This window comes from Rhinolophus ferrumequinum, chromosome X (assembly GCF_004115265.2).
Source record: "Rhinolophus ferrumequinum isolate MPI-CBG mRhiFer1 chromosome X, mRhiFer1_v1.p, whole genome shotgun sequence".
Lineage (NCBI taxonomy): Eukaryota > Metazoa > Chordata > Mammalia > Chiroptera > Rhinolophidae > Rhinolophus > Rhinolophus ferrumequinum.
Window position 1 is genome coordinate 19631305 of NC_046284.1, and position 24577 is coordinate 19655881.

Genomic DNA, 24577 nt, shown 5'->3' on the forward strand with positions numbered 1-24577 from the left:
CCTTGGAGAAAGCATGCAGCCCAGCAAGTTTGTCTAGCATGATTTCAGCCTTGGGTTACAAAGTCATGCTCTAAGTTCTTCAAAGTCACTAAGCCAAGAAGGGACTGTCTGTCCAGAGGACTGAAGAGCAGGAGCAGTGGCCAAGAACTGACCCCACCTCTCCTCATTTCCCTTTCTTTGTTCTACAGTAACATTTTTCTGCTTGAACATGTGATGTTTGTTTTAAGTAATACACTCTACCAGTAAAGACGAAAAAGCCACTCTGGGTTTCTTACATGAAAATCCCTCAATTGGAGGTGACAAGGACTAGCTCCCTTGGCTTCAGTGGGAGACTAAGGGACCGATACTTCCCATCAGGCTGTCCCAGCTCATTTCCTCTTGCCTAAAGTGGAAACCACCTAGACGGCTATTAAAAAGATAAACAACTGCTTCTCATTTAAGGCGCCCCCTCCAGCTTCAATTAACTGTGATTAATCAAAAAAAGAACCATCTCTCTTCAATCCCCTGCAAACTTTCCAGAGCAAGCGGGAAAGACCAGATTGCTTTTCACTGAATAAGCTTCCATGTCATCCATCAAAGGCTATCACAGACTTCCAGGGAGTGTACTGTCTTCAAGATATTTTGTGGTGCAACAGGCTTGAGAACCATGTTTATGAAAACATCACAAAGGTTGGGAAAATTCCCTCCAAATGACTCCTTTTCCCGATTCCCCGAACCTGGCCTAGGGCTTTAGGTGCTAAATAACAACAATAATGTTAAGGGATCTTTATTATTCAAAAAATAAATAACAAGATAATGACAAGTTCACTCTGGAAACAATGGAGACTACAGGTAGATACAATAGACTTCCTTTAAATACAGTCATTTCTTGAGGAGTGGGCAGGCTCAGAGCTGTTCTCTCCGCTCCCCCTCAAGTCTATAGTGATGGAGATAGGGACAGGGTTGAAATAAGATAACTGATTAGCAACAGCCTGACTCTGTGTGTGTGTGTGTGTTTGTGTGTGTGAGAGAGAGAAAGAGAGAGAGAGAGAAAGAGAGAGAGAGAGGGGAGAGAGAATGAGTGTGTGTCAGGGTGACTGGTGAGGGGCAGGATTTTTCAGTTCTTCACTGCATTAGACTTTCTAGCGCCTGCCCCCTCCATCAGGGCCACAGGGACCCAGAATCAACCATCACTGGATGTGAGCTGAGGTTCCCTGTTTCCATTCTGCATCTTCACTGATAAATCAAATGCATTATCCACTGAAAGACACTGCTGGCAAAAAAACAAAACTAAACTTGGCTAATTATCTGCTGTTTACTCAGAATTCAATCTCTGCATAATGGCCTTGTCTTTTCATAGGACTCTCTAGATGTCTGCATCAGTCAGGTTGCTGCTTCAGAATATAAGCACTGATGGAACAGGGCCTGTTTGGATTTCACCCACCCTGTAATTCACTTACTGCAGCCCTACATGCCTTGGGGTGTATAATAAATAGTTCTCCATGAGGAGGATCATAGGGTTATAAATAGGCAGTTCAACAGGGGGTGGTCTTAACTGCTTTGCTGTATCATGAAGACTGCCAGCATCAGCTCAGCGGCAGCCTGCAAGGTTACACTGTTCAGAGTTTGAGTAAGCCAAAAGATGTGAAGCCAATCCCATGGCTCACTTGGCTTGGATCAGTCACGTTGACAAACAACGAAGCACCTGGTTGCAATTCAAATACTCCTCCCAAGTGAATGGATTGTTGCCCGCAAGGTTTGGAAGAACTGTGGGTATTTGCCGCTCTAAGTAAGATTCTCTCAGATCCACTCATGGACCTCAGGCAGAGGCTGGCTATAAATGGAGTTTGACTTGAAGCTTCCCGATTGGAACAAAAGGTGACTTGGGCATAGATATAATAGAGTCCTTGTCTTTTAACGGCCAGCTGTTTCCCATTTTCAAGGGTTACCAAGTTGTTGCTCATGGTGTAGTATCCTTTTTGGGCCCACTGTAGAACTGTAATAGAAAGAGGAAAAATTTGTGATGAGGTGAAGCATAGCATGGTTCACATTCTAAAAGAAAATGTAGTTTAATGTTGATACTAGCTTAATATATGAATGGAAGTTTTGGGCATCAGGGATTCTTAACGACCCTTCCAGCCTTCAGAGTCTATGGAGGAGCTATGGCTGATAAGTCAGTATGGGCTTTACACTCAGATGGAGCTGGATTCCAATCCAAGCTTTACTCAAGTTTGTGTAAATCACTTAATCTCCCTGAATTTCAGCGTCTCATCTGCAACACGGGGCTAATATTACGATCTATTTCAGAGATTTTTGAAGATGAAAGTAACAGAGCCCAGTGAGTTGTCTTGTCCCTTTAGAGTTCTTAAAGCTAACATGCCCTTGAACTTAAGAAACCATGAATGATTTTAAAATCCAAATCATAATTATGCATGCCAAAATATTCAGGCAAATTCTTGCAAATATTAGCATTGATTTCTTCCTTTCCTTAACTTCTGCAAAGCCAAAATGTTGTTGGTCCACCTAGCTCTGCCTCAGCACAGAGAAAAGGAAAGACCCCATTTCTTCCTAGCTGATCATGCTGTTGCAAACCCGACCTACCTCCCACAGCAAGGACTAAAATTAGGCAAGGAAGTATGAAAATAAACCTGTCATTTCACTGTGTGTTTTGATCTCCCATTGTAGTGGGCGCCACCAACTTGAAAGGACCCGTATTCTTGTGGCTAAACCGGAGTACCCACCAACAGTGTGCCATTTTCTCGGCTGAGATGTTGAGTTGAGTGGGTTCAAAGTAGTGTGTATACCCAATTTTAAATCTCAGCTCACATAGTGAGCTAGATTGCTGGGGTTAGGGGGGGTGGTGAGGAGAAGTGAAAGAACTGATGCATTTGCTTCCCTGAGCTTTTAAAAACATTCTTATTTGGTGGTCTTAGGCCTATCGGTGTTGGGCCTATCAACCTGTTAAGACTCATCCTTTAGTAATAGGAAAGGCATCCCAAATACCTGACATTTCTTGGCTCTCCAGACCACTCCAGAAATGACACTTCATTATGATGTTTCCACTTTTGTACCATTTGATTGAGAAAACAAGTGCAGGTTCCCAATCTTTTAGTCCACTAAGTTTATTTTTGTCATTCCTTCCCTAATTTTAGTCTTTGCTGTGGGATGTAGGTCAACTTTGTAACAGCATGACCAGGTAGGAGCGAGAGGTTTGGAATTGAGGTGGGATGCGGAATGTTACTGTCTTCCCACCTGATCCTCTGTGATGCAGACTGTAAAATATACTAGGACCAATATCAATCATGGGCCTTTGGGTGGAATCTGAGCATCATGAAATATATTCAAGGGCAAGGTGGACAAAGAGCAATGGGAAGTTATTCTTCTAAGAAGTGTCTCTGTAGCTGTCATCCAATCTAATGACAAGGTGTCATGTGGATGGCCACTCTACACATGCCAATGTAGTTGTGATGTTCTCCCATAGTATCTTTTCTAAGAAAGGGGTCCTTAGCATAATTATTAAATATTGTGGCAATAGTTGGTATTAATGAAGGGATTTATGTCAATCTTCTGACATCTAAACTACAGTGAAGTAAGCTAAATAATGATACCTTACATTTGTACAGCACTTGACAGTATAATTTTCTTCTACAATAGCTGATTTGATGCTCAGAGTTACTCTGTGAAATAAGTGAGGCAGGAAACTGCTATGTAGGTAAAGGGACTTGCCCAAGACCACCCAGCAAGTGACAGTCATGGTTCTTGAACCTCAGTATTCAAAATTTTCTATCTAGTGCTCTTACTCCCATACCATGATCCATGATAACCATATAAAATACCCACTGAGAAGCCTAAGACCCCCTCAGAGATGAAGCTGTATCACGTCTTCTCTCTCTCTCTCTCTCTTTCACACACACACACACACACACACACACACACACACACACACACAGTTTGGAAGTCCATTCTGAAGCACTATGCTGAATTTTTCAAAGACTGCTATGATGTTCTCAGGCTGCATTTATGTATATGGGGGATTTTATGCTAGTGTGCGTGTTTCCATCCATTTATCAGATGTGACACATTCTCCAGCAGCAGCTATCAGGAGGTACAGATTTGGAGAAAAAAGATCTAAGGGCTAGAATAATGGCAGAATGTACATGGAAATAAAATCATTCAGAGTTGAAAAGATTACAGTATGTCATCTGTTGTTACTTCATTGGAAAATCTAACGTCCTGGCACCTATTGATCTTTGCAGAATGATTTTACCTTTAATTTCCCTGAGGTTGGCCCCAGTGAGGCTGGGGTTAATCATACAGGGATTGACAGATGTCAGGACATACCTCCTGTGGCCTATTTACACACAGCAAAGAGAGGTTAGGATGAGGGATGCTTACAGTCAGGAGGTCACTACTTGCCATCTCTTCTATGTTGTCAAAATAATGGTCCCTCTACCCAGTAATTCATCATTTAGAATCAGCCATTGATAGCAAGAACATAATGAGAACATTGGGATTGCTTCCCACATATTTTTGTCCCTCCAAGTCCCATCTGTACATTTGAGCTCACTTTGAAGACAAAGGAGAAGCAAATGAGAGGTGTATAGTTGATTTGTAAATTAGGCCCCAGAGGAAGAGAGGAGCCTAATCACTAGGCTGCACTGCATCATCATCCCAGCCTTCCCCCTTGGGTGGCTGATGCCCAGATGCTTCTGGACTTACCAGATGCTGTTTTGCTACTGGCCTCACTTATGACATGTGCTGCAATTTGAGGCTCCGGATCACCTGAAATGAAACCAAAAGCAAACTGTCAGGCTAAAGTAATACAAAATTTCCCATGAAACTATTTGGTCCAGGTATATAGCTGTGTAATAGAGACTGTGCTTAAATATATGTAAAAGGAAGGGTAGAATGGTCTGAACTCCTTCTCAGAGGGAACCGTTCGTTCCTAAAATTTGAAGAATTGAATTGGCTGTTTCCACTGATCCCATTCTTATAATAGTTATTCAGTACTCAGCTCTGCTTTGCATAGATTGACACAGGCTGAAAATACTAGTCTTCCTTAAACAGGTTTTGAATCTTGCTTTTAGGAACCACTTCCATCCATTGGGAATCTTAGTGGGCCTCAAGGTTATGTCTGCACAATTAGCAGTAAGATGCTTATAATGTCTGATTTGGTCAAGCAATTGGCTAACCTCTAGTATGTATCTCTCATTTTTTCTCATGTAACAGGCTTGCTTCTTAATTTGATGTGCTGATCTCCTAAGTACAAAGACTATGTGGAAGTTTCTTCCCCTCCTCACCCCAGTAATGAGCCTGGTGCTGGATTCTTTGTAGGTGCTCTATAGAGATTGAGTCAAATGGGATGACCTAAATTACCAGTTTTGTTAACTTTATCATTTTCCTGAAGACTGGTAGGAAACATCCACACGAACTGTTTCCTCAAATTTCACTGTAATTAACAGATAACATGGTACCACTCAACCTATCTTACAGTCATTCTGAAGATGAAATCTTCTTGGAAATCAGATCACCCTTTGCATCTAGACCAATAGTTAAAGCAAGCTCTGACTACTTCCTTTGCCTCAGAAAACAGTATCTATATCCCTGTATGTATGTATATATGTATTTTTGTGAGTATTAACTTTACAAAACCCATAGCATAATTTTCACTGACGTTGTGGTAAAAACACCCATCTACCAACACTTCATCTTTCCCACACTCAGCTGCTCAGATCACTCCTGGCGTTATTGTGTTTGCTTTGGGTTGCTACATTCTAAGAGGAGTAGGGAAAGTTAGGGAGTTGTCCAGAAAGGGAGCTAACTAGGAGAGGAAAGGGCCTGTGAAGGGTCATAAAAGGAAGAGTGGAAGACACTGGGGAGACTTAGCCTGGAGAAGAAAAGGCTCAGGGATGATGATTGCTATTTTCAACATCTGGACAGCTGCTGTGTAGAAGAAGAATTATACTTTGTTTCATATGGTCCCAAAGAACAGAATTGAGTCCAGTGAGTGGAAATTACAGGAACAAATTTCAATTCATGCGGAGAAAAGACTTTTCTCATGTAGTATAGTACATTAATTGTAATTATTAGAGCTATTCAAAGATGGACCAGGCTGCTTTATGACATAGAAGGTGTCTAGGCATTTTTGATTAGAGGCCAGTTGGTCAGTGTTGTGAAGGAGATTTGTGCTGTGGGCACGGTGCTAGATTTGAAAACCATCAAGACCTCTTCCAACCCTGAGATGTTCAAGATGATCTGATATCAGGAACAGGGCAAAGAACAGAACATTGTCGCACTGACTCACTCCCTGATCCCAGAGGCTCCACTGGGGTTCCCCATTGAAAAAGTGTTATAATTGAGCAATGAATGCAACTGCTATCTAATGATGACTTTCTTATCATCTTATCCTCTGTAGATGGTACTAGGCTATGTAGTTGCTTTGGTTGAAGTATTGAAAATAATGGAATGTCTTCATACTTGTTATTGTCAGCATTAAAGGAACCTGGTCCTACCCATAAATATGTATATATAAAGCCTTTCCAAATCACAGGCAGCAGAAGTGTCAATTTGCCAGTTGTGTTCTTGTTTTATTTCCAGGGCTAAAAGTTCTCTGATTCAACATTGGGTTGTTCGATATAATAAAGCATCCTTTTAGTTTTTAAGTGTTCACAGAAATTGGTAAATAGCAACCTACCTTTTTGCATTTGAAAGTTTCTTTCTTTCTCCTTCACTTCATTTCCCATTATATCCTGAAATAAAAATCATTGCAAAAGGTCATTTTGACAGGAACTCTGCCGTGGGGGTGTAGAGGTATCATTCATTTGGCATCCATCCTCAGTCTGTTGCCTGGTTCTTGTGAAGATTATCACATAGACTCAGATCCCGTCATTAATTCCATCATACCGATTGGGAGCCCATAGCTCAGTCAGATGACCTGACAGCCCCGAAAACCCAGGGATATACCTGGAAGCAGAATCTGGGCTTCATTATCTCCATCCTAGCACTCTCTCCAGAACAGAGGCTGCAATACTGACTCTATGACCCCAACCTCCCTGGCTTTGACAGGTATTGACAAATGATGCTGAACGAGGAGCTGATTCCACCCTGGGACTTTGTATATTGAATATTATTAAACATAAAGCACGGTATGTATCTATTAGAATAAATTGGTCTGAAATCTCTTAGGAAATGGTAAGAGTAAGTTTGATCTTGGGAAGAAATCCTAGACTATGAAAAACCCCTCAGACATTTCTTATTTTGTTGTCCCTTTCAATGGGCTGAGGAGATTTTCTAGTTGCTGGCTGTGTGCTCTTGTGTGGCCTGTATTTATTTATAATGATCAGCATACGGGAAACACAGATAATCTCCCAATGCTGCTGATGTTCAAAGGCAAATGCAACAATTTTTCAGGAGTTTCTTCTCACTTAGCAACTGAAAAAAGGATAGACGTACTTAAAGAAGCTAACAGGGCTTGCCATCCACCCAGGTCAGAAAGTAATAAAGGCTACTGCTGTCATTTTAAAGGTACTGAATAAAAGGCCTGGAGGACTTAACTGGCTGTCATGAGGTCACCTGAGGAATCTGAGGCTGAAGGCAAGAGTCAAAACTATGAGATCACATTCAGAGGCTGGGCTTAACTCACACCATCAGCCTCTACTCTGAACACAAAGGAGGAAGATAATAGTATTTGCACATCTGATAATAGAAGTCTTGTGTTCCTTTCCATTACTGGAATCAAGTTTCTATAAGGCCCTTCCTTTTCATTCCTCCCATAGAAGGAATTAGTGTTGTTACTGTTGAGTGTCTTCTTGTAGATTCAGCTCAGTTGTCAGATGTGAGGGTGTAAGTCACAGAGCCTAAAGGGGAACCTGCGCCTCGAAACGCTCACATGGGCCGCAGAGCCTCAACTTTCCACTTGAGCAGAAGGGTGGCACTGTAAAAGTGCGGCAACAGGAAAATGTTTGTGAGATAACAAGTAAACAAATGAGTATTTAGTGTCGTTTCAAAAAATGGAGTGTGATGATCGAGGTTGAGATACTTTCAGGCTAGGTGGTTGCATTGGTGTCAGGGGTTTAGCCAAGATGAAAACGTGAAGTCAGCAATGTTGGTCTTTTATGCACCCAGCCTTGCCTTTCCGTGAACTTCCCCCAGCCACACTCCTCAGAGCCTTTTTTTTTCTTGTTTTACTCCCCAACCCAACTGAAAGACTTTTTAAAGTTGACTTTCAGAAAATCTGGGATTAGTTATTTCTCTGTCAGTGGAAACTATGTGGCAGGAATGGACAGGTTGAACTTTAACTTGAAAAGGAAATGCTTTGACCCTAGCCAAGACACCTCAGCACTGATGGGCAGACAATCATGGAACAGATCATTCTAGCAGGGGGTGGGGTGGGTAGTAAGTTTTAATGTGAAATGACACCATTCACAATGCTGCCTCCACTTACCCTAACCTAATGCCTGAATCCCATCTTCCCATCAAAGTGACAGCTTGGTGTTACCTGCCTTAGGAGATAATGAGTTCCTTTTCATTAGAAGCATTAGAAGTGTTCAAATAGAGATTGGGGGACCACTTGGTAGGGACTGTGGGGAGAAGACTGAAGTTCTGGGTTAATAATTAGATCTGATGATTTGTAAGACCCCTTCCAATTATAATTCAGAGCCCCTAAATTTCAGCCTTTAGGTTGCTCTGAACCAATCAGACTATGACCCAGAGAGAAAGCCTGCTAATGTTAGCTAAGAATATAAAAGTCCAATTTGAGGTTATTATGTAGTTAGCCTGTTAGGTAAAAAAAGTTTAAAATAGGGGCGGCCGGTTAGCTCAGTTGGTTAGAGCGCGGTGCTCTTAACAACAAGGTTGCCGGTTCGATCCCTGCATGGCTACTGTGAGCTGCACCCTCCACAACTAGAGTGAAACAACTACTTGACTTGGCGCTGATGGGTCCTGGAAAAACACACTTAAAGTAAATAAAAAAGTTTTTTTTAAGTTAAAAATATTGTTTTAGAATGAGAAATTTGGGGGCATGGATATTGGAAAAGGGTTCAGTCATCGGAAGAGGACTGAGTAGCTGGAGGACTTTGTGTCTCACCATTGTACATATCATAAGTACATTGATTAGGATTCCACCCCTGATGCAGTAGAGGCAAGGGGCTTCCTCTGTCGCATGTAAGGAGCCCCAGGTGACATGCCTGAGAAGGTCTGCCTTTTTAGAATAAGAAACTTTGGAGCTGTCACTTTTTTTCATGCAAGCATAAACAGAGAAGCCAAATCAGCTGTTTTCCTTATTCCTATCCTGGGTAGCCAATCTGGGAAGCTTTATATATCTGACCTGAAATAAAGCCATGATGAATTGGCAGTTCAACTGTAAAACTCTCGGTAAGAAAGAGAGAAGGAGGGAAAAATTAACAGTCACTCTCACTGCCATTGAAGAGAACTGAAGCCTGATCACATAATTACAGAATGTTGGAGTTGGTAGTGCCCTAACAGATAATCTCAACCCTCTCATTTTATAGATGAGAAAACTGAGGTGTAGAGAGGTGAAGTCATTTGCCCAAGGTCACACAACCAAGCACATTATATATATTATTTGGATTACTAACCATGGTTCTGAAAGTGGCTTTATTCACATTTAAATTTGCAACACCTCCCAACACCCTGTAACACTGGCCAGAAGCCTCAAAGAACCAGAGAAACTCAAATCATCTCCAAACCTTGCAAATAGAGTTAGGAGTCTACATCTAAAACCCAGATTAGCATAAAGAACCTAAAAACCAGCAGTAGATTTGAGCTGCGTTCTGACTCCCGTAGGTGACTCAGGAGTAAGGTCTTAGAGTCTTCCCTTCTCGATTAAATTACACATCGGGGACAGTATAGGACAGGAATAAGCTCAGAAATAAGATCTTAAGCTCTTCACTCTCGGGTTAAATCACACATAATCCATATATGAGAACTAACTCCTCTTGGTTCATCCAAATACCCACAGAACTGCCCTCAATGTGGAGTGCTGCCTCCTATTTGTGACCCCCCAAATGAGCTGAGAGCCAACGGTGTTCTGAGTAGGAAACACATAGACAGACTACCTGATGTTCTGCTTCAGGAGAAAGAGCCCCTAGACCCCTTGTCTATGATGATGGAATTAATGTTGTAGGGGCATCCTCAAATAAATGTTCTCAAAATTCTTGTTTTAGGTACCTATTATATTACTACATGCTGGGTACCAGTCTGTTGGGCTAGAAGGCTTCAAACTATCTCTGCGTCAGGTCTTGATTGGCCCTAAAGTAGACTGACTTCATGAGCAAGTGGTACTATATGGGGTCTGGTTTGAGCAGTACTGAGAAGGTCCATCACCCACTCCCTATACCTCTCCTCACAATAAAAGGAAAAGATCTCACTTTCATGGCACGCGAAATTCCATCCTTCATGTGATGGGATGTATCAGTCTCCAGAAGTCCCTACTACCCCCAGGAAAGGCAGTACCTTGGCCCGTGGCCTGCTGACACTGCAGTGGTCAATGGGTATTGCTTCCCTGGGAAACGGGGACCGGACCAGGGGTCCACAATTGAGAAGGCATCAAGATTTGGATGGAAAGAAAAAAATGCAAAAAACAAACTTGGTGTACTTCATAATTTTCCCAGAGGCAGGTGCAGGTACTAGCTCATGTGTCTGTGTGAAGATGCCTTTCAGGATGTGCATTTTCCTCGTTCTGGTCAAGAACATTCCTACGTGCACACTCCAAACTTTCCATTCCCTTTCAACATAGGATTTTGGCTTCGTTTTTGCTTTTTTTTTTTTTTTAATAAATACACATACCTATGTATGCATACACCAGGAGTGCCAAAAACAAAATGTATACAAGTGGACACGTTGGTCAATGTTGCTCAAGTAGTAGTTTGCCGTAATCAGAAGTGTCTGGACGCTGATGGTAACCACTGTGAGCACCTCGTGTCATTGCAGAATCAAATGTGACTTGTATTTATCTTTTGTTATCAGTATATATTAAGTATTACAATTTTAATACAGTTTTTCCATTTCTTAAAATGTGTATACATTTTTTGGCACCCTCTGTATAGCACATGTTTAAACTTTTACACTGTCACGTTTCCGATCTAGCAGAAGTACTAAAACTTTTCAATGATACTTTTACCTACTCCTTACCTTGACGAAGGCTTCAAACTGGCTTCTAATTTCCTCACAGTTCAGTAAGGATAAGGACCTCTCTCCTTTGTTGCACCTTTGTATCATTTTCATGAACACAAAATCTTCATGAAGATTCCTTTCATCTTCTATCTATTTGTGAAATAACAGGGACATGAGAAATGTATTTCTGAAGGAGAATGCAGCTAATGATATGTGCCTCTACATTCACTTCCATGGCTTCAACAACAGGCGGGCTTGGCAGATATAAATGGGGAATAAAGAGTTATACTGGATTATTGATATTTGGTATTAGCAGTTTAAAAATCTACAAAAGCCAGTAATTAAAATGCCATAGTATCTGAAACCCTAGGTAGAAATCACAGCTATTCTAACACAATTTCATCACAAAGTGTACGTTGCAGTTATTAACATTCTATAATTGTCATATTTCCCATTGCTTCCATTATGATTGCTCATTATAAACAGTCTATAAAATAGTTTTCTGCTGAGCTAATTTGTCCACTTCATTTTAGTGTTTGTGACGCATTGCTTTATAAATAGAAGTTAATTTGCAATGGATGCCAATTAACTCAAGTTCTAATTACATCTCTCTATTTTTAACTTTAGTATTTGTAGAAAACATTTGCGTTTTTAAAGAAATAATCTTTCATTTCCAAAGTTACAAGCTATTTTATTTCCCAATGTCTTAGGATAATTAAATGTATAGAACTCACTTGTATAATCAACTAATTCTGTGCTGTTTTCTTGTTTTAAGATTAAAATTTTGGATTCAAAGCAAGATGCAGTTAGCTGGCGGTTTTCACTGTCATTAAGAACACACCTAAATGCTATGGTAAATTTGAGTCTATCCTGGTCAATATGGGTAGAGGCTAAGCTTATGTCCAGGCAGAGCCCACCTTGCCACACACACACACACACACACACACACACACACACACACACACACACAGAGAGAGAGAACACCCCCTCCCCATTTTCTCAGCAGTGATACTTAAAATTTGAGCAACATAGTGAATTACCTCAACTATCATTGCTCCACTTATCCTGTTGGTAAAGCTCATGGCCTTAATTCTAGGTTGGCATCCCAATTGAAGACACTCAAACATCCCTGAGAAAATGCAGTCTCCAGATACTATATACCCACAATTCCCACACTGAAACTTTTAGGAATGGTCAGATAATTGATCAAATCTCTCCTTTTCATCTATGATTGATGTTTTGTCAACATAGCCAATATCACCCATCAGTGAAAGTGGGTAAATACATCAGAACAGGATAAACCTTAATGGTTATCTCTTCCTAAGAATGCAAAACAAACTACTAAGTTACTCTATTCTTTGTTCCTGTAAGTCCAACTATTTAAGAATGTAAAACACCTGAGAGGGAAACTGGTCAGCTTGCAACTACACTCAGCACTTGGAGAATTATACAAAGAATGCCACTCTTACTAAAAGACTGCAAATTCTGGGATTTACCCATATCTATGCTAATCTGAAGCACTATGACATTTCAGATCAAACTGATGTTCTCCTTCTCCAGTTGAAAATTTTTTACAAAGTTGTCTCCACGGTAAAAAAAAAAATAGGTCACTTCTTAAGCAAAACTTTAGCAAGTAATTATAGCTAATGCCTTCATAGTGCTTACTTTGTGCCAAGCTCTGTTCTAAATTTGTTTCAAGGCTTAATTCATTTAATCTATGAGGTGGTTACCATTATAAACCCCATTTCTCAGATGTGGAAACTAAGGCATAGAAATGTAAAATAACTTGCTTAGGATCACAGAACTATTAGTAGGCAGAGTCAAGATTTGAACGCAGGCAGTCTGACTTCAGAGCCCAAGCTCTTGACCAGAGACAAGAACAGGGGACTTCACTAACTAGACAACAAACATTATGCCGCAAGACCATTTATCTATTTGCGTGCCTACCATTGTCCATCATTTGGGGAGAAATAAAACCAACCAACCCACAAATCAACAAGGACCCCAAATTTAGTTAATAGAAGGTCATGGTTCCTCTTACCTTGTCCAGTCTTCTGTGAAGATATACAGCAAAAAGTGCTGACCCAATCATCTGAGTGATAAGAAAAATGGTCAGTAAATACATAAAAATTTTCATACTGACGGGTGGTCCACTGGCCACAGATCGGGGAGAAGGTTGACTGTATGTTTCGATCATGCTGTGTTAGAGTTGAAATGATATCTTCTGCCCGAGAAGGTGGCAGAGGCAGCATGAGAAGACTGTCAAAGTGGCCACCTTACTCAGGATTAGTTAAGAGCGCACAATCGTTGCAGCCCACACTTCCTGGAAAATGTGCTTCGTAGTCTTCTCTCCCAGCAAAAAGTTACGTAAAGGTTTTTTTTTTCTTTCTTTCTTTCTTTTTTTTTAATTATACCCATATCATTCACTTCCAGGCTTTCCCTTTTGTTAGTAAAGAAGAAACAAGTCTCTTCTTCCATACATTCATTCTTGCCTTGAAATGTCATAGACTTCTTAACAGACAATGGCAGTATTTTCCTATAGCTGGGTAACTTTTTGGGTTCACCAGTTTCAAGGAAAGTGACAAATTAATCCACCAGCAATAGACTTATTTCAATTTCATTCTTACTAATGTAAAGCGGGAACCTGGTATATGGGGAAAGAAACAAACGTCAACAAAAGTTTGGATTTATTGTATGACTGGTGTGTCACTAGCTAATTGCTTCTCAAGACTTCTTTAATATTTAAACCCAACAAAATCCTGGCAGCTTTTCAAGTCTACATGGCATAAAGCAAAGGAGAGTGCTGACAATTATTAAATAAAATTTAGCTGGAAAGATAATTCAAGAGAAATGAATTTCTCAAAGGCCAAGAGAAGTAGGGTCTTAAGGGAAATCAGGCCAAAACTCTTCGATTGAGGTTAGCATAACAATATTAGCTTGACTTAGCCCAACTGCCTGTCTATACTATTCCAGTTCATCAGATAATTTCTGATGCTGATGTAACTGTTCAGAATAGGGAAAATATGCTGCAGTTAAGAGACCTGAATTCTAGTCCTAGCTCTACCAGTAAATTGCTATGGACCTCAAATCACTTTGCCTCTCTAGTCCTCAGTTTCTTCATATCCAAAGGGGTCAGTTGCACCTGCCTTGTTTATCCTGTAGGTTGTTGTGAAGATCAAAAAACATTGTGCATGAAAAATCTCTGAAATGTGTTAAGCAAAAGACAAACAACTCTCATCCTGAATTTGTCTGGAATTTGTTTAGCCTAAGATATGAGTTTTCCAAATAATTGCCAACTCCTTACATACTAGTAAAAAACAAAAGAGCAGTACCATTAAAAGCACCCAAAGTTTTGATAACAAACTGAATCATTGAGGTGTGTAGGATTACGCATTTCTGAATGGCTTTTGCATGGTCTTATCAGATTGTCTTGGAAATAAAACCAGCTGTGGAAATCCCGACCCTACTTCCCAACCTGGTCTAGAAAGCTGATAAGATTTCTTTGGTAATTCCTATAAAATTGTTTTGAGAGACAAATAGGAACTGTTACCAAATGCTCTGATAGGCATGCTATCTGTAGAGTTAGCACCTGCTCTCTTCCCCGCCCACACCCCAGCATCCTGTCCTGGGCCCAGATCTATGTAGCTTTTCACTACATCTGCCAAGTAGGTGGCTTCAATGCACGTGATAAACTTTGATCAGTCAAGTCAGAGGCTTCGGTTCTTAGACAAGTAACCTTTGTTCCACTGAAGGAAAATTATCACGAGAGCCAAAATGGGCTCGAGGACTTCTTCAAGGCCGGTTTCATACAATTACAGAATGTCAGAGCTGCAAGGACCCTGCAAAGTTCAGCTGAAGGGACCACAGAGATGCAGACAGTGTCAGGATTTGTTCGTGTGACTAACTTCAAGAAAGAGTTGTCCTGTCTCCCTGCCACAACTTCCTGATCTCCAACCTCCTGCAGTCTGACTTTCACCCACAATATTTCCCTGAAACTACTTCCACCATTATTAGTTCAATAGTTCTGGCCAAATTCTTTCTATAGTTCATTTTTAGTGACGTTTCTATTAGTCTGTTGACCTATTATTCTGTTGTCATCCTTCTGAAAAAGTCTTCCCTTCTGCCTTTCAGAAAACTTGTTCATGGATTCTCTTTTTTCTTTGTATCTCTTAAAACTTTGGTATTCCCTATCCTCATTCTCCTGTCCTTCCTCTTCCATCCCTCTCTTCTCTTCTTTTGCCCTACTCTGACGTTCCCTCTCTCCTCTTCTCTTCTCCTACATGTTTTCCTGGATGAGTCCAATCCACGTTCATAGTTTTTGGTATCACCTTCATTGTGACAAATCCCAAATCTTTAACTGTAGCCCTGAAGTTCAGATTTGTGAGTATAGCCACCTCTGAATATCTCTACTTGAACATCCCAAAGCCATCTCATTTGGCACATTCAAAACTTAATTCATCTCCCCCACTCCATTTCCTACCCAGATGTGTTCTTCCTCAAGCGTCTCCCTATCTCAGTCAATGGCACTATTAGACCCACCTAATTGTCCAGGTCAGAGACCTGGGAGTTATCCATGATTCCTCCCTCTCTCTTGCCCAGATTATTACCCAATCCCAGTGGCTTCTTCCAACCCAAAGCTTCTTGATTGCCACCACTTCTTTCCAACTCCCTGCCAACATCCTAGTCCAGGCCTACATCCCTTCCTAGATTACCAGATTGTACTCTCCTAATTTATCTCCTTGCTTCCTTTCTGCCCCACCCCATCCATCCTCCATAATTCCAGCAGAATGTTAATTCTAAATCTTATAGCTGAACATATTATCTAACCTGATTTGACTCCTCAGAATCTGCGCCAGACCCAGGGAAGCAGATTGACAGAGTGCCCTGACATGTTCAACGTGAATGGGATTCCAGAATTACCTGCTTATACTTCAATTCTTGAAACCTCCTCTCTCTCCCATTCTTCTTCTGCCTGGTCCTCTAGCTTGATGCAACAATTAGCTACCTTTCCAGCTTCCAAACTTTAGCTCTATTTTCTGATTTCTGATTCTGTAAAAGGCATTCTTTTTATCAAAACCTCCCCTCCCTGTTTCTCCCCCAATAAAGAGTGGCCTGGCCCTGGTGTTGGACCCCTTTTAAAAATCTTCAGTTAGAAGTGATTTTAAAATTAATCACCAAGAAATTTGTAGATCTATAGAGTACTTCAAAGGGCCTATAGCCAAAGTCAAATATCGACCATCTTTTTCTTAGTTCACAGAAAGAATTAAGTTAATGGATTGAATTGTTTCAATTTTCAGTTTTTCTTACACAAATTTTTTTAAAATCTCTGTCACCGTTTTCTACTACTGCTTTTCTTCTAGTTAGTGATTAATCTGCAGCAAATAAGAATCAAGGGAAAAACTCAAAAACCAATGGATCATACTTCAACAGCTTGTTTTTGATGTGAATGAATACGCTTGTGGTTGTGATTTTTTTATTGATAACCTAGAACAGTCATAATTTCTGCTAGGAAAATTATTTCCAGTACATATGAAAGAGTTAAATATATCAGCATTTTGTTTGTTCTACAAAGCACCTCACAAGGACTCTTTTCCCTGAACAGGTCTGGAGAACCCTTTCCTAGAGGACATTGTTAGCAAGCACATGATCTAACCCCTGCCCACCTTTCTGCCTTCATCCCTTGCAACTCACTCATGCTCAGCTCTTGGCATGAACCATATCGAGCTAGGTTTATTTCCCTAAATGTGCTGTGCTTGTTCAGTCTGTTCCCTATGAGCATTTGGGCTCCCTCCTAGCTTAGCTATTAATGTTGACGAGACAGCCCCCCTCTGTGAAGCATCCCCTCCCAGCTGACAAGGTATGTTCTTCTGGGTTTAATCTATCCTAGCATTTGCCAAATCATATCATTATTAACTCATCTGGACATTTCCTAAACCATTAGGTTCTAGAGAAAAGAGACATTTTTTAAAAATCTCAGAATTCTTTCTTTCTGATGCTGTAATGAATCAGTAAATTTTTGCCAAATAACTAATTTTCTTTTAAGGGGATAGAAAGGGAAGTTGTGAAACATTTTAATCTGGTAAAATAGCACTGGCTGGCCTCTCTAGTGATACAAATCAGACTATATTTAAGTTTTCCTCTATTCCTTTAATTTAAGTTTTCCTCTATTCCTTTAATTACTTCTCTGGGGTCAATTCAATTTGTTTAGTTTGGTCCTTCTCTTTCATCCTGATAGTTTTCCCCAAATGTCTGATGACGTTTGTGTCTGGTCATATTTATGAATGAAAAACAATGTTAGATTTAATGGGTAAAGGGCACAGGTTTACTCTGCAATTGTGTAGATCTATTTCCCCCACAAAACTCTCTCCGGAATGGGAGTGCTGACTGTGGGTTCTGTTTAAGTGGGTAGAAAGCTATCAACGGGCAGCTTTCCCTTTAGGTTATGTGGGTAGAGAGGCAAGAACACCAGGGACCCCACACAACTGATAAAGTAAGGAGGGCTTTTCTCTGGGGGTGGAGCCCTATAGAGGTTTCACTCTTGACTGATGCTGGTTTTCCTTTTGTTTTCTTTTTTCTATCTGTTGTGGAGGTCTCAGCAGAGCCCTAGAGCCCTCTCCAGGCAAATTTAGCCTGAGGGCAAAGGCCAAATATTGCTTCTGACAAAGGATGCCTGGGGGAAGGGAGAGAGGGAGAAAAGGGTCCATCTGTCCCAGCTGTTTGCACTGCAGCTCTTTAATGAGTTACCATAACGATTACCTCTCAGCCTACCCTTGCTCTTTGCACCTAATGACTCAGATTGGTTCATCCTTGGGAAAACCCACTCTTCCCTCTGATTTCTTGAATTGCCATGTTTTCTGCTCTGATTTCTCTGTTAGTCCAAATGCATTGGCTTTCTTGCTTCCTCATATCCCTCAAAATTCATTTCACATTGATGTCACCTTTTCTTGTTTCCCATAGTGGTTTCATTCTTTTTACATTTACTTTTGATTAAGTAACACATTCACATAGATAAAAATGTAAGAGATACAAAAAAGTGTGCAACGTAGTCTTCCTTCACCTCTTCCTCCCAGTTCTCCATGGTCAACCAATGTTGTCAGTTTCTTAGGTATATCTCAAGATGCTTTTATGCACATTCAAACAAATACATAGATATTCTCTTCACTCTTTTTATATACACAGTACTATATAACACACTGTTCTGCATCTTTTTTCCTTGTTTTCAATTAACAATATATCTTGGAGATTATTTTATGTCAGCAAAGTTCTTCTTTATTTTTCTTAACTGCATAGTATTCCAATATATGAAAGGCATACTATAATATATTTAACCTGTCCCATACTAATGAACATTTAGGTTGTTTCCAATCATAAGATATTAAACAATGCTGCAACAGATAACCCTATACTTATTCATTTTTTAAAGTTTCTCTTCATATCTTTCCGTGAGATCTAGAAAGCTAAAACTTACATATTTTTTTTTACCATTGCCCAATCAACACGTTAATCTAAACACATCACACTCGAAGATAATTTAAAAGCTATTGTTTATTTTCCATTAGTTGGATCAATGCATAGTAAATTATTTGTGTTATACACCCTCTTCAAAGCTAGGCATTGTATTTCAAACCTTCCAGTACAAAGTCCTATCTGGCCTTGAGGATTTTGGTTGCACCATGTGGGATTTTCCATGTAAGCCTGGAGCAGAAAGCCGGAGATGGTACGATCTCTTGTGCCTCCATCCAGGATGCTACACTTGTTGGGTAGATTGGTAAGGAGACATTTCTTTCAGTTAATTCATTTGCTCAAATCAACATTCACTGAATGCCTGCTGTAGGCCAGATGCTGATCTGAATTCTGGGGATACAAAGATAAAGATGATAGTCCGTCCCTACCTTGACAGGAGCTCCCAGTCTAGAGAAGCCAACCAATACATCAGTAGACAACCAGAAAACAATGTGAACAGTGCCACAGTAGAGGTGAACACAGAATACTGTGGGAACATTAAGGAGGAGTACCTACCCAGTCAGGGGGGTGGAACAGAAAGACTGTCAAGGAAGACTCCCTACAAGAAAAGATGCCTGCCATAACATTGTATCTTGACTTCTAACACTCCACTGACATATCCCAACATTCAATGTCCATTACTGTCCTTGACTTTTCCAGTCTGGAGTCTTTTACCCCTTTTCATTCTGCGGCAGTTTTCTAGTTGGTTATATTCACTTTGATGTTCCAACGGCTTAGGAGGAGTAAGGTAGGAGGGGAGTGGGGATAATTATTCCCAGCATAGATGAATGTGATTGGGGACAAGGATGTTTGGAGTGTTGGCCTGGTTTCAGGTATTAGGTCTTTAATTTTTTAAAATTAAAGTATAGTTGGCATACAGCATTATATTAGTCTCAGGTGTACAATATAGTGGTTCAACATTTATATACATTATGATGTGATCACCACGATAAGTTTAGTAATCATCTGACTCCATGCAGTTATTATATTATCGACTATATTCCCTGTGCTGTACACTACATCCACATGGCTTATTTATTTTATAAATAGAAGTTTGTACCTCTTAGTCTCCTTCACCTTTTTCACCCATCCCTCCATCCTCTCCCTTCTGGTAACCATCAGTTTGTTCTCTGTATCTATGAGATTGTTTCTGTTTTGTTTTGTTTGTTCTTTTGTTTAGTTTTTTTCCTAGATTCCACATATAAATGAAATCATACAGTATTTTCCTTTCTCTATCTGACTTATTTCACTTAGCATAATACCCTCTAGGTCCATCCATGTTGTGACAAACAGCAAGATTTCATTCTTTTTGTTGCTGATTAGTATTCCATTATATATACCCAGTAGGACAATTAAGTTCGCGAACTCATCCTAAAAAAAGTGCTACATACCTCATTGCTAAATATCACTATGGTCACCTTCGAAGTACTCCACTTGGGAAGCTATGCATCGACGCCAGCACCTAGTCCACCCTTCAGAGCAATTTTGGAACTCTTTTTCTGGAAGGGCCACCAGAGCTGTAATTGTATTACCATTGATGTCCTGAATGTCATCAAAATGTCTTCCTTTCAATATTTCCTTTATCTTCAGGTAAAGAAAGAAGTCATTGTGGGCCAGACCAGGTGAGTAGGGAGGGTGTTTCAATACAGTTATGTGTTTACTGGCTAAAAATTCCCTCACAGACAGTGCTGTGAGAGCTGGTGCATTGTCCTGATGCAAGAGCCATGAATTGTTGGCGAAAAGTTCAGGTCGTCTAACTTTTTCACGCTGCCTTTTCAGCACTTCCAAATAGTAAAGTTGGTTAACTGTTTGTCCAGTTGGTACAAATTCATAATGAATAATCCCATTGCTACCAAAAAGGTTAGCAACATCGTTGCAACAAGTTTGCGAACTTAACTGTCAGACCTTGTATATGCAACATATTCTTTATCCATTCATCTATCAGTGGACACCTACGTTGATTCCATATCTTGGCTACTGTAAATAATGCTACAATGAAGATAAGCGTGCATATATCTTTTCAAATTAGTGTTTTTATTTTCTTGAGATAAATACCCAGAAGTGGAATTGCTGGGTCACATGGTAGTTCCATTTTAATTTTTTTATGAAGAACCACAATACTTTTTTTCATAGTGCTGCACCAATCTGCAATCCCACCAACAGTGCACAAGGGTTCCCTTTTCTCCACATCCTCGCTAGCACATTTTTGTTGATTTATTGATGATAGCCATTTTGACTGGGGTGAGGTGGTATCTCATTGTGGTTTTGATTTGCATTGCTCCGATGATTAGTGATGTTGAGCATCTTTTCATATGTCTGTTGGCCATCTGTATGTCCTCTCTGGAGAAATGTCTGTTCATATTCTCTGCCCATTTTTAAATCATATTGTTTGATTTTCTAGTTATTACTTTCGATAGTGTGACCAGAATTCTCAATGTCTATTTAGCTGCCTACCTCCAACCCAGGTCCCAAAGGTCAATATTCTTGGCAAATGCTCACTCTTTGTTTCTGACTTGTGAGCACTATGACTCCACTCCCCATTTGTACAAGAAAAAAATGCTATATTTGTTTATGTGCTTTGATAAGTCAAAAACTGATAACAGTGGTTACCACTGAGAAATAGAACTGGGGTGTGGGTGGCAAGTTTTACTTTTTGATCTGTGCTTACTGTGCTCGTTGCATTATTTTTACAGTGAGTATATTTTACTTTTGTAATAATTTATTTTAATGAACTTTTTGTTGAAGTAAACTTTTATGAACAGAAAAGTGCACAAATTATAAGCTTGATGAATTTTCATAAAGTGAACACACCCATTGTAATCATCACCCAGCTTGTAGACCTCTGAAACCCTCCATTTTTCTTATTCCAATTACCTCTACTTCTGCTAAAGGTAACCACTATTCTGCCTTCTATCACTAAAGATTAGTTTTGACTGAATTCTAATTGTTCCTTATCCTCTGTAGCACTTGGTATCATCAGTATTATTTATCTCAGCCATTCTAAAAGGTCTGTAGTATTATCTCATTGTGGTTTTGATTTGTATTTCCCTAATGGCTAATGATTTTGAACATCTTTGCATGTGCTCATGTGCCATCCATATGTCCTCTTTGATGCTCACATCTTCCATAAATATAGAACACAATCATTTTTACTTGCTTGAAAATAATGCCATTAACCCAACTAGGGAATAGTCTTTGAGTGTAACAATCCTTCTAAGAGGCAGCTTAGGGTGGTGAAAATAGCCAGAATTTGGTAGCAGACACTCCAGACTACTTTATTTGCTGTGGGATCTTAGGAAAATTATTGAACCTCTTTGTGCCTCAGATACTTTGTGTTTAAATCAAGATAATAATAGTTCCTGATTTAGAGTATTGCCCCGAGGGTTAGATGAGAAAAGGCTCTCTGCACCATGCCTGATGGGACATATTCATCAGGATCTCTCTGCCCTTCTGTCAAAGCCTGGAAAGAGGGCAAGTGAGAAAGGGTTGTCCTTGAGGCAGTCAGTGACTTAGTATCTGAGGGAGAGTGAGTGAGTGATTCCTCTTTCTCTGGCTCTAAGGGAAAAAATCTCCAGAGTTGTGTCCTCAAGTCAGGATTCTGTCCCCTCACTCCCTGCTTTTCCCCATTCCCCCCCTCCACCAAACTAGGAGCAGCCTACTTATAAGGAAATTCGAGAAAAAATTTCTAGTCATAATTGGGCTCTTGGGTGCTGCTGTACCCCTTATATGATTTTAACACATACTGCTGTGTGTCTAGCAAAAAGACACAAGCCTCATGGCATCTTTCTGTATAATTCCCAAAGGTTCTCCCACGGGTGTTTCCTATAGCAGGAGTACATGAGGGCCCTGTGTCTAACATCAAAGTAGTCAATATCCGTTCAGCAAATGTTTGCCTAGTTCTTGGCAGGCACTAGGCTCTCTGCTAGGTCTGGGGAATCAAAATGAAAAAGAAAGGACTGCTAGTTAAGGATTCGACCACAGTGCACTGGGGAAGCACCACAAGAGAGCAAGTGCAAGGGCTTGAAGGAACATGCAGGAGTGAAGTAAAGGTGTGAGAGGATCAGGGAAGGCTCCTGCAAGAGGCAACATCAGAGCCCTGAGGGAATTTTCTGGATGAGGGGAGAATGCATTCCAGGTACGGGGAATAGCACATGCAAAAACCCAGAGCCTGAAGACCAGGGGCTTGAGGTTGCATGCTTGGGACCAAACCTTGCTCAGGGCTCTGCACAGCAACCCAAGTTCTTCTAGTGGTCCCTTAACGTGGAGTACAGAATATCACAACTTAATAGTAAACAAATTCCCTTTGTTCCAGGGTAAAGCATCTCAGGGATCAAGTGCTTTATAGGTGGGTATCCATTTTTGGCACCCATTTTCCTTCAGAAATCAGCCCGATATGATTGAACATATGAGATTTGTCTGTGTGGTCCTAGCTCATTTTTTTCTCCCTGGCTCCAGTTTCAGCCTGCCTTCTCCATCTCCCCCAGAACTCCAGATCTTTGGTAGGCTGTCTCTTATGCCCCCAAACCTTTCCACACAATCTTACCCTGGGCCCCCCTACTTTACCCCTACCCTAACCCCTGTTCTTGATTTAACTTGTTCAGGATTTTCTCCTCTCTGTCATTCTCCGATTTCTAACAGATATCCTCCAAACTGCCCTCTTCAGTTCTCACCCCAGGCTTAGGCAGTCCCTATCTGATCCCTCCTGTGGTCTGCTCCTTGTGGTTGTTTCTGAAGTGAGTGCTTCTGCTCCTAACTCATCTCCTAAGTCTCCTCACAGGAGACTGTCTTCTTGGTGAGGACCTGACTCAGGAGACCTCTTGTTCTCCCACAGTGCCTCCTGGGGCCAGCTCCATGGTTTCATAAATGGAGAAACTGAGGCTCAGAGAAAGGGAATGACTTACCAGGGTCAAGAAGCAAGTAAGTGGCCGAGCAGAGACTAGCCCAGGCCTCCAGACTTCCAGCCAATGCTCTTTCCCAGGAACCAGGCTGCCTCTCACAAGGCTCAGGTCTTCTAGCCGGCATCAGCTCCCACCCACTTGCAGCATAGTGCACCCATCTCTTTTAGCACTTCCTTCCTGAGCCAGTTCATTAAGACTGAAGCTGGCCCGTCCAGGCTTCTGACTCAGCAGCCTAGCAAAGAACATCCAGCCATGTCTGCATATGACTAAGGGAACACCAAGGGCAGGAAGCATTTTTTTTTCCTCTGGTGGAATCAGGGGCAGGGTGCAGGGGGAATGCAAAAGGAGGCAGAGTGATTCCATTAAATGGTAAGATGTGAGGGACCACAGGGGTGAGGTGGAGAGTGGAAGTGTCATATCAAAAGATTTAGGAATACTCATCAAATAAACTTTGGTGCAAAACTTCCAATTATAAAACAAATAAGTCATGGGGATACAATGTACAGCATGGTGACAAGTTAGTAACACTGTATTGCATATTTGAAAGTTGCTAAGAGAGTATATCTTAAAAGTTCTCATCACAGGAAAAAAAATTTGTAACTGTTTGTTGACGGATGTTAACTAGACTACTGTGGTGATCATTTCACAATGTATACAAATAAATCATTTGTTGTACACTCGAAACTAATATAATGTTGTATGTCAATTATACTTCAATAAAAATAAATAAATAAATGAATTTTGGTACAGAAGTGTATTTACTGGTTTAGAAGGAGCCCTGTGATACACTGTTAGGGTAAGTTACCTGGCAAAAGTAGTATATCCCCATAGTTCCACTTCTATAAAAGTTGAGAGCGTCCCCAAAGTGCCTATGAGTGGTAGTTAGAAATTAGTTGTATGTTCCCGTCCATTCTCTGTACCCATGTTAATTTTTCCCCACAGGTTAATAGTTGAAAATGATTACCTCAACCTTCAAGAGCTGTTGTGGCACATGTGTTCACCTGCAAATAAATGGAGTTGATAACTTTTCTCCTTCACAATGTCACACAGTAAATGGTGTCACC

At 40.6% G+C, this 24577-nt stretch overlaps 1 protein-coding gene across 2 annotated transcripts; it reads right to left on the bottom strand.

Annotated features, from left to right (window-relative positions):
* Positions 1–817: 817 nt before the first annotated feature.
* CD40LG (CD40 ligand) lies at positions 818–23888 on the bottom strand. Of its 2 annotated transcripts, XM_033122417.1 has the most exons (6): positions 23517–23888; positions 13154–13204; positions 11131–11262; positions 6674–6728; positions 4699–4761; positions 818–1975 (listed from the first exon to the last, which is right to left on the bottom strand). In XM_033122417.1, the coding sequence occupies exons 2-6, from the start codon at positions 13202–13204 to the stop codon at positions 1599–1601; spliced, it is 678 nt and encodes a 225-aa protein (XP_032978308.1). In that variant the 5' UTR covers positions 23517–23888; the 3' UTR covers positions 818–1598. The 2 variants fall into 2 exon arrangements, with proteins under 2 accessions (XP_032978308.1, XP_032978226.1); XM_033122335.1 differs by lacking the exon at positions 23517–23888 and having other exon boundaries at positions 13154–13414.
* Between the last annotated feature and the right edge of the window lie 689 nt (positions 23889–24577).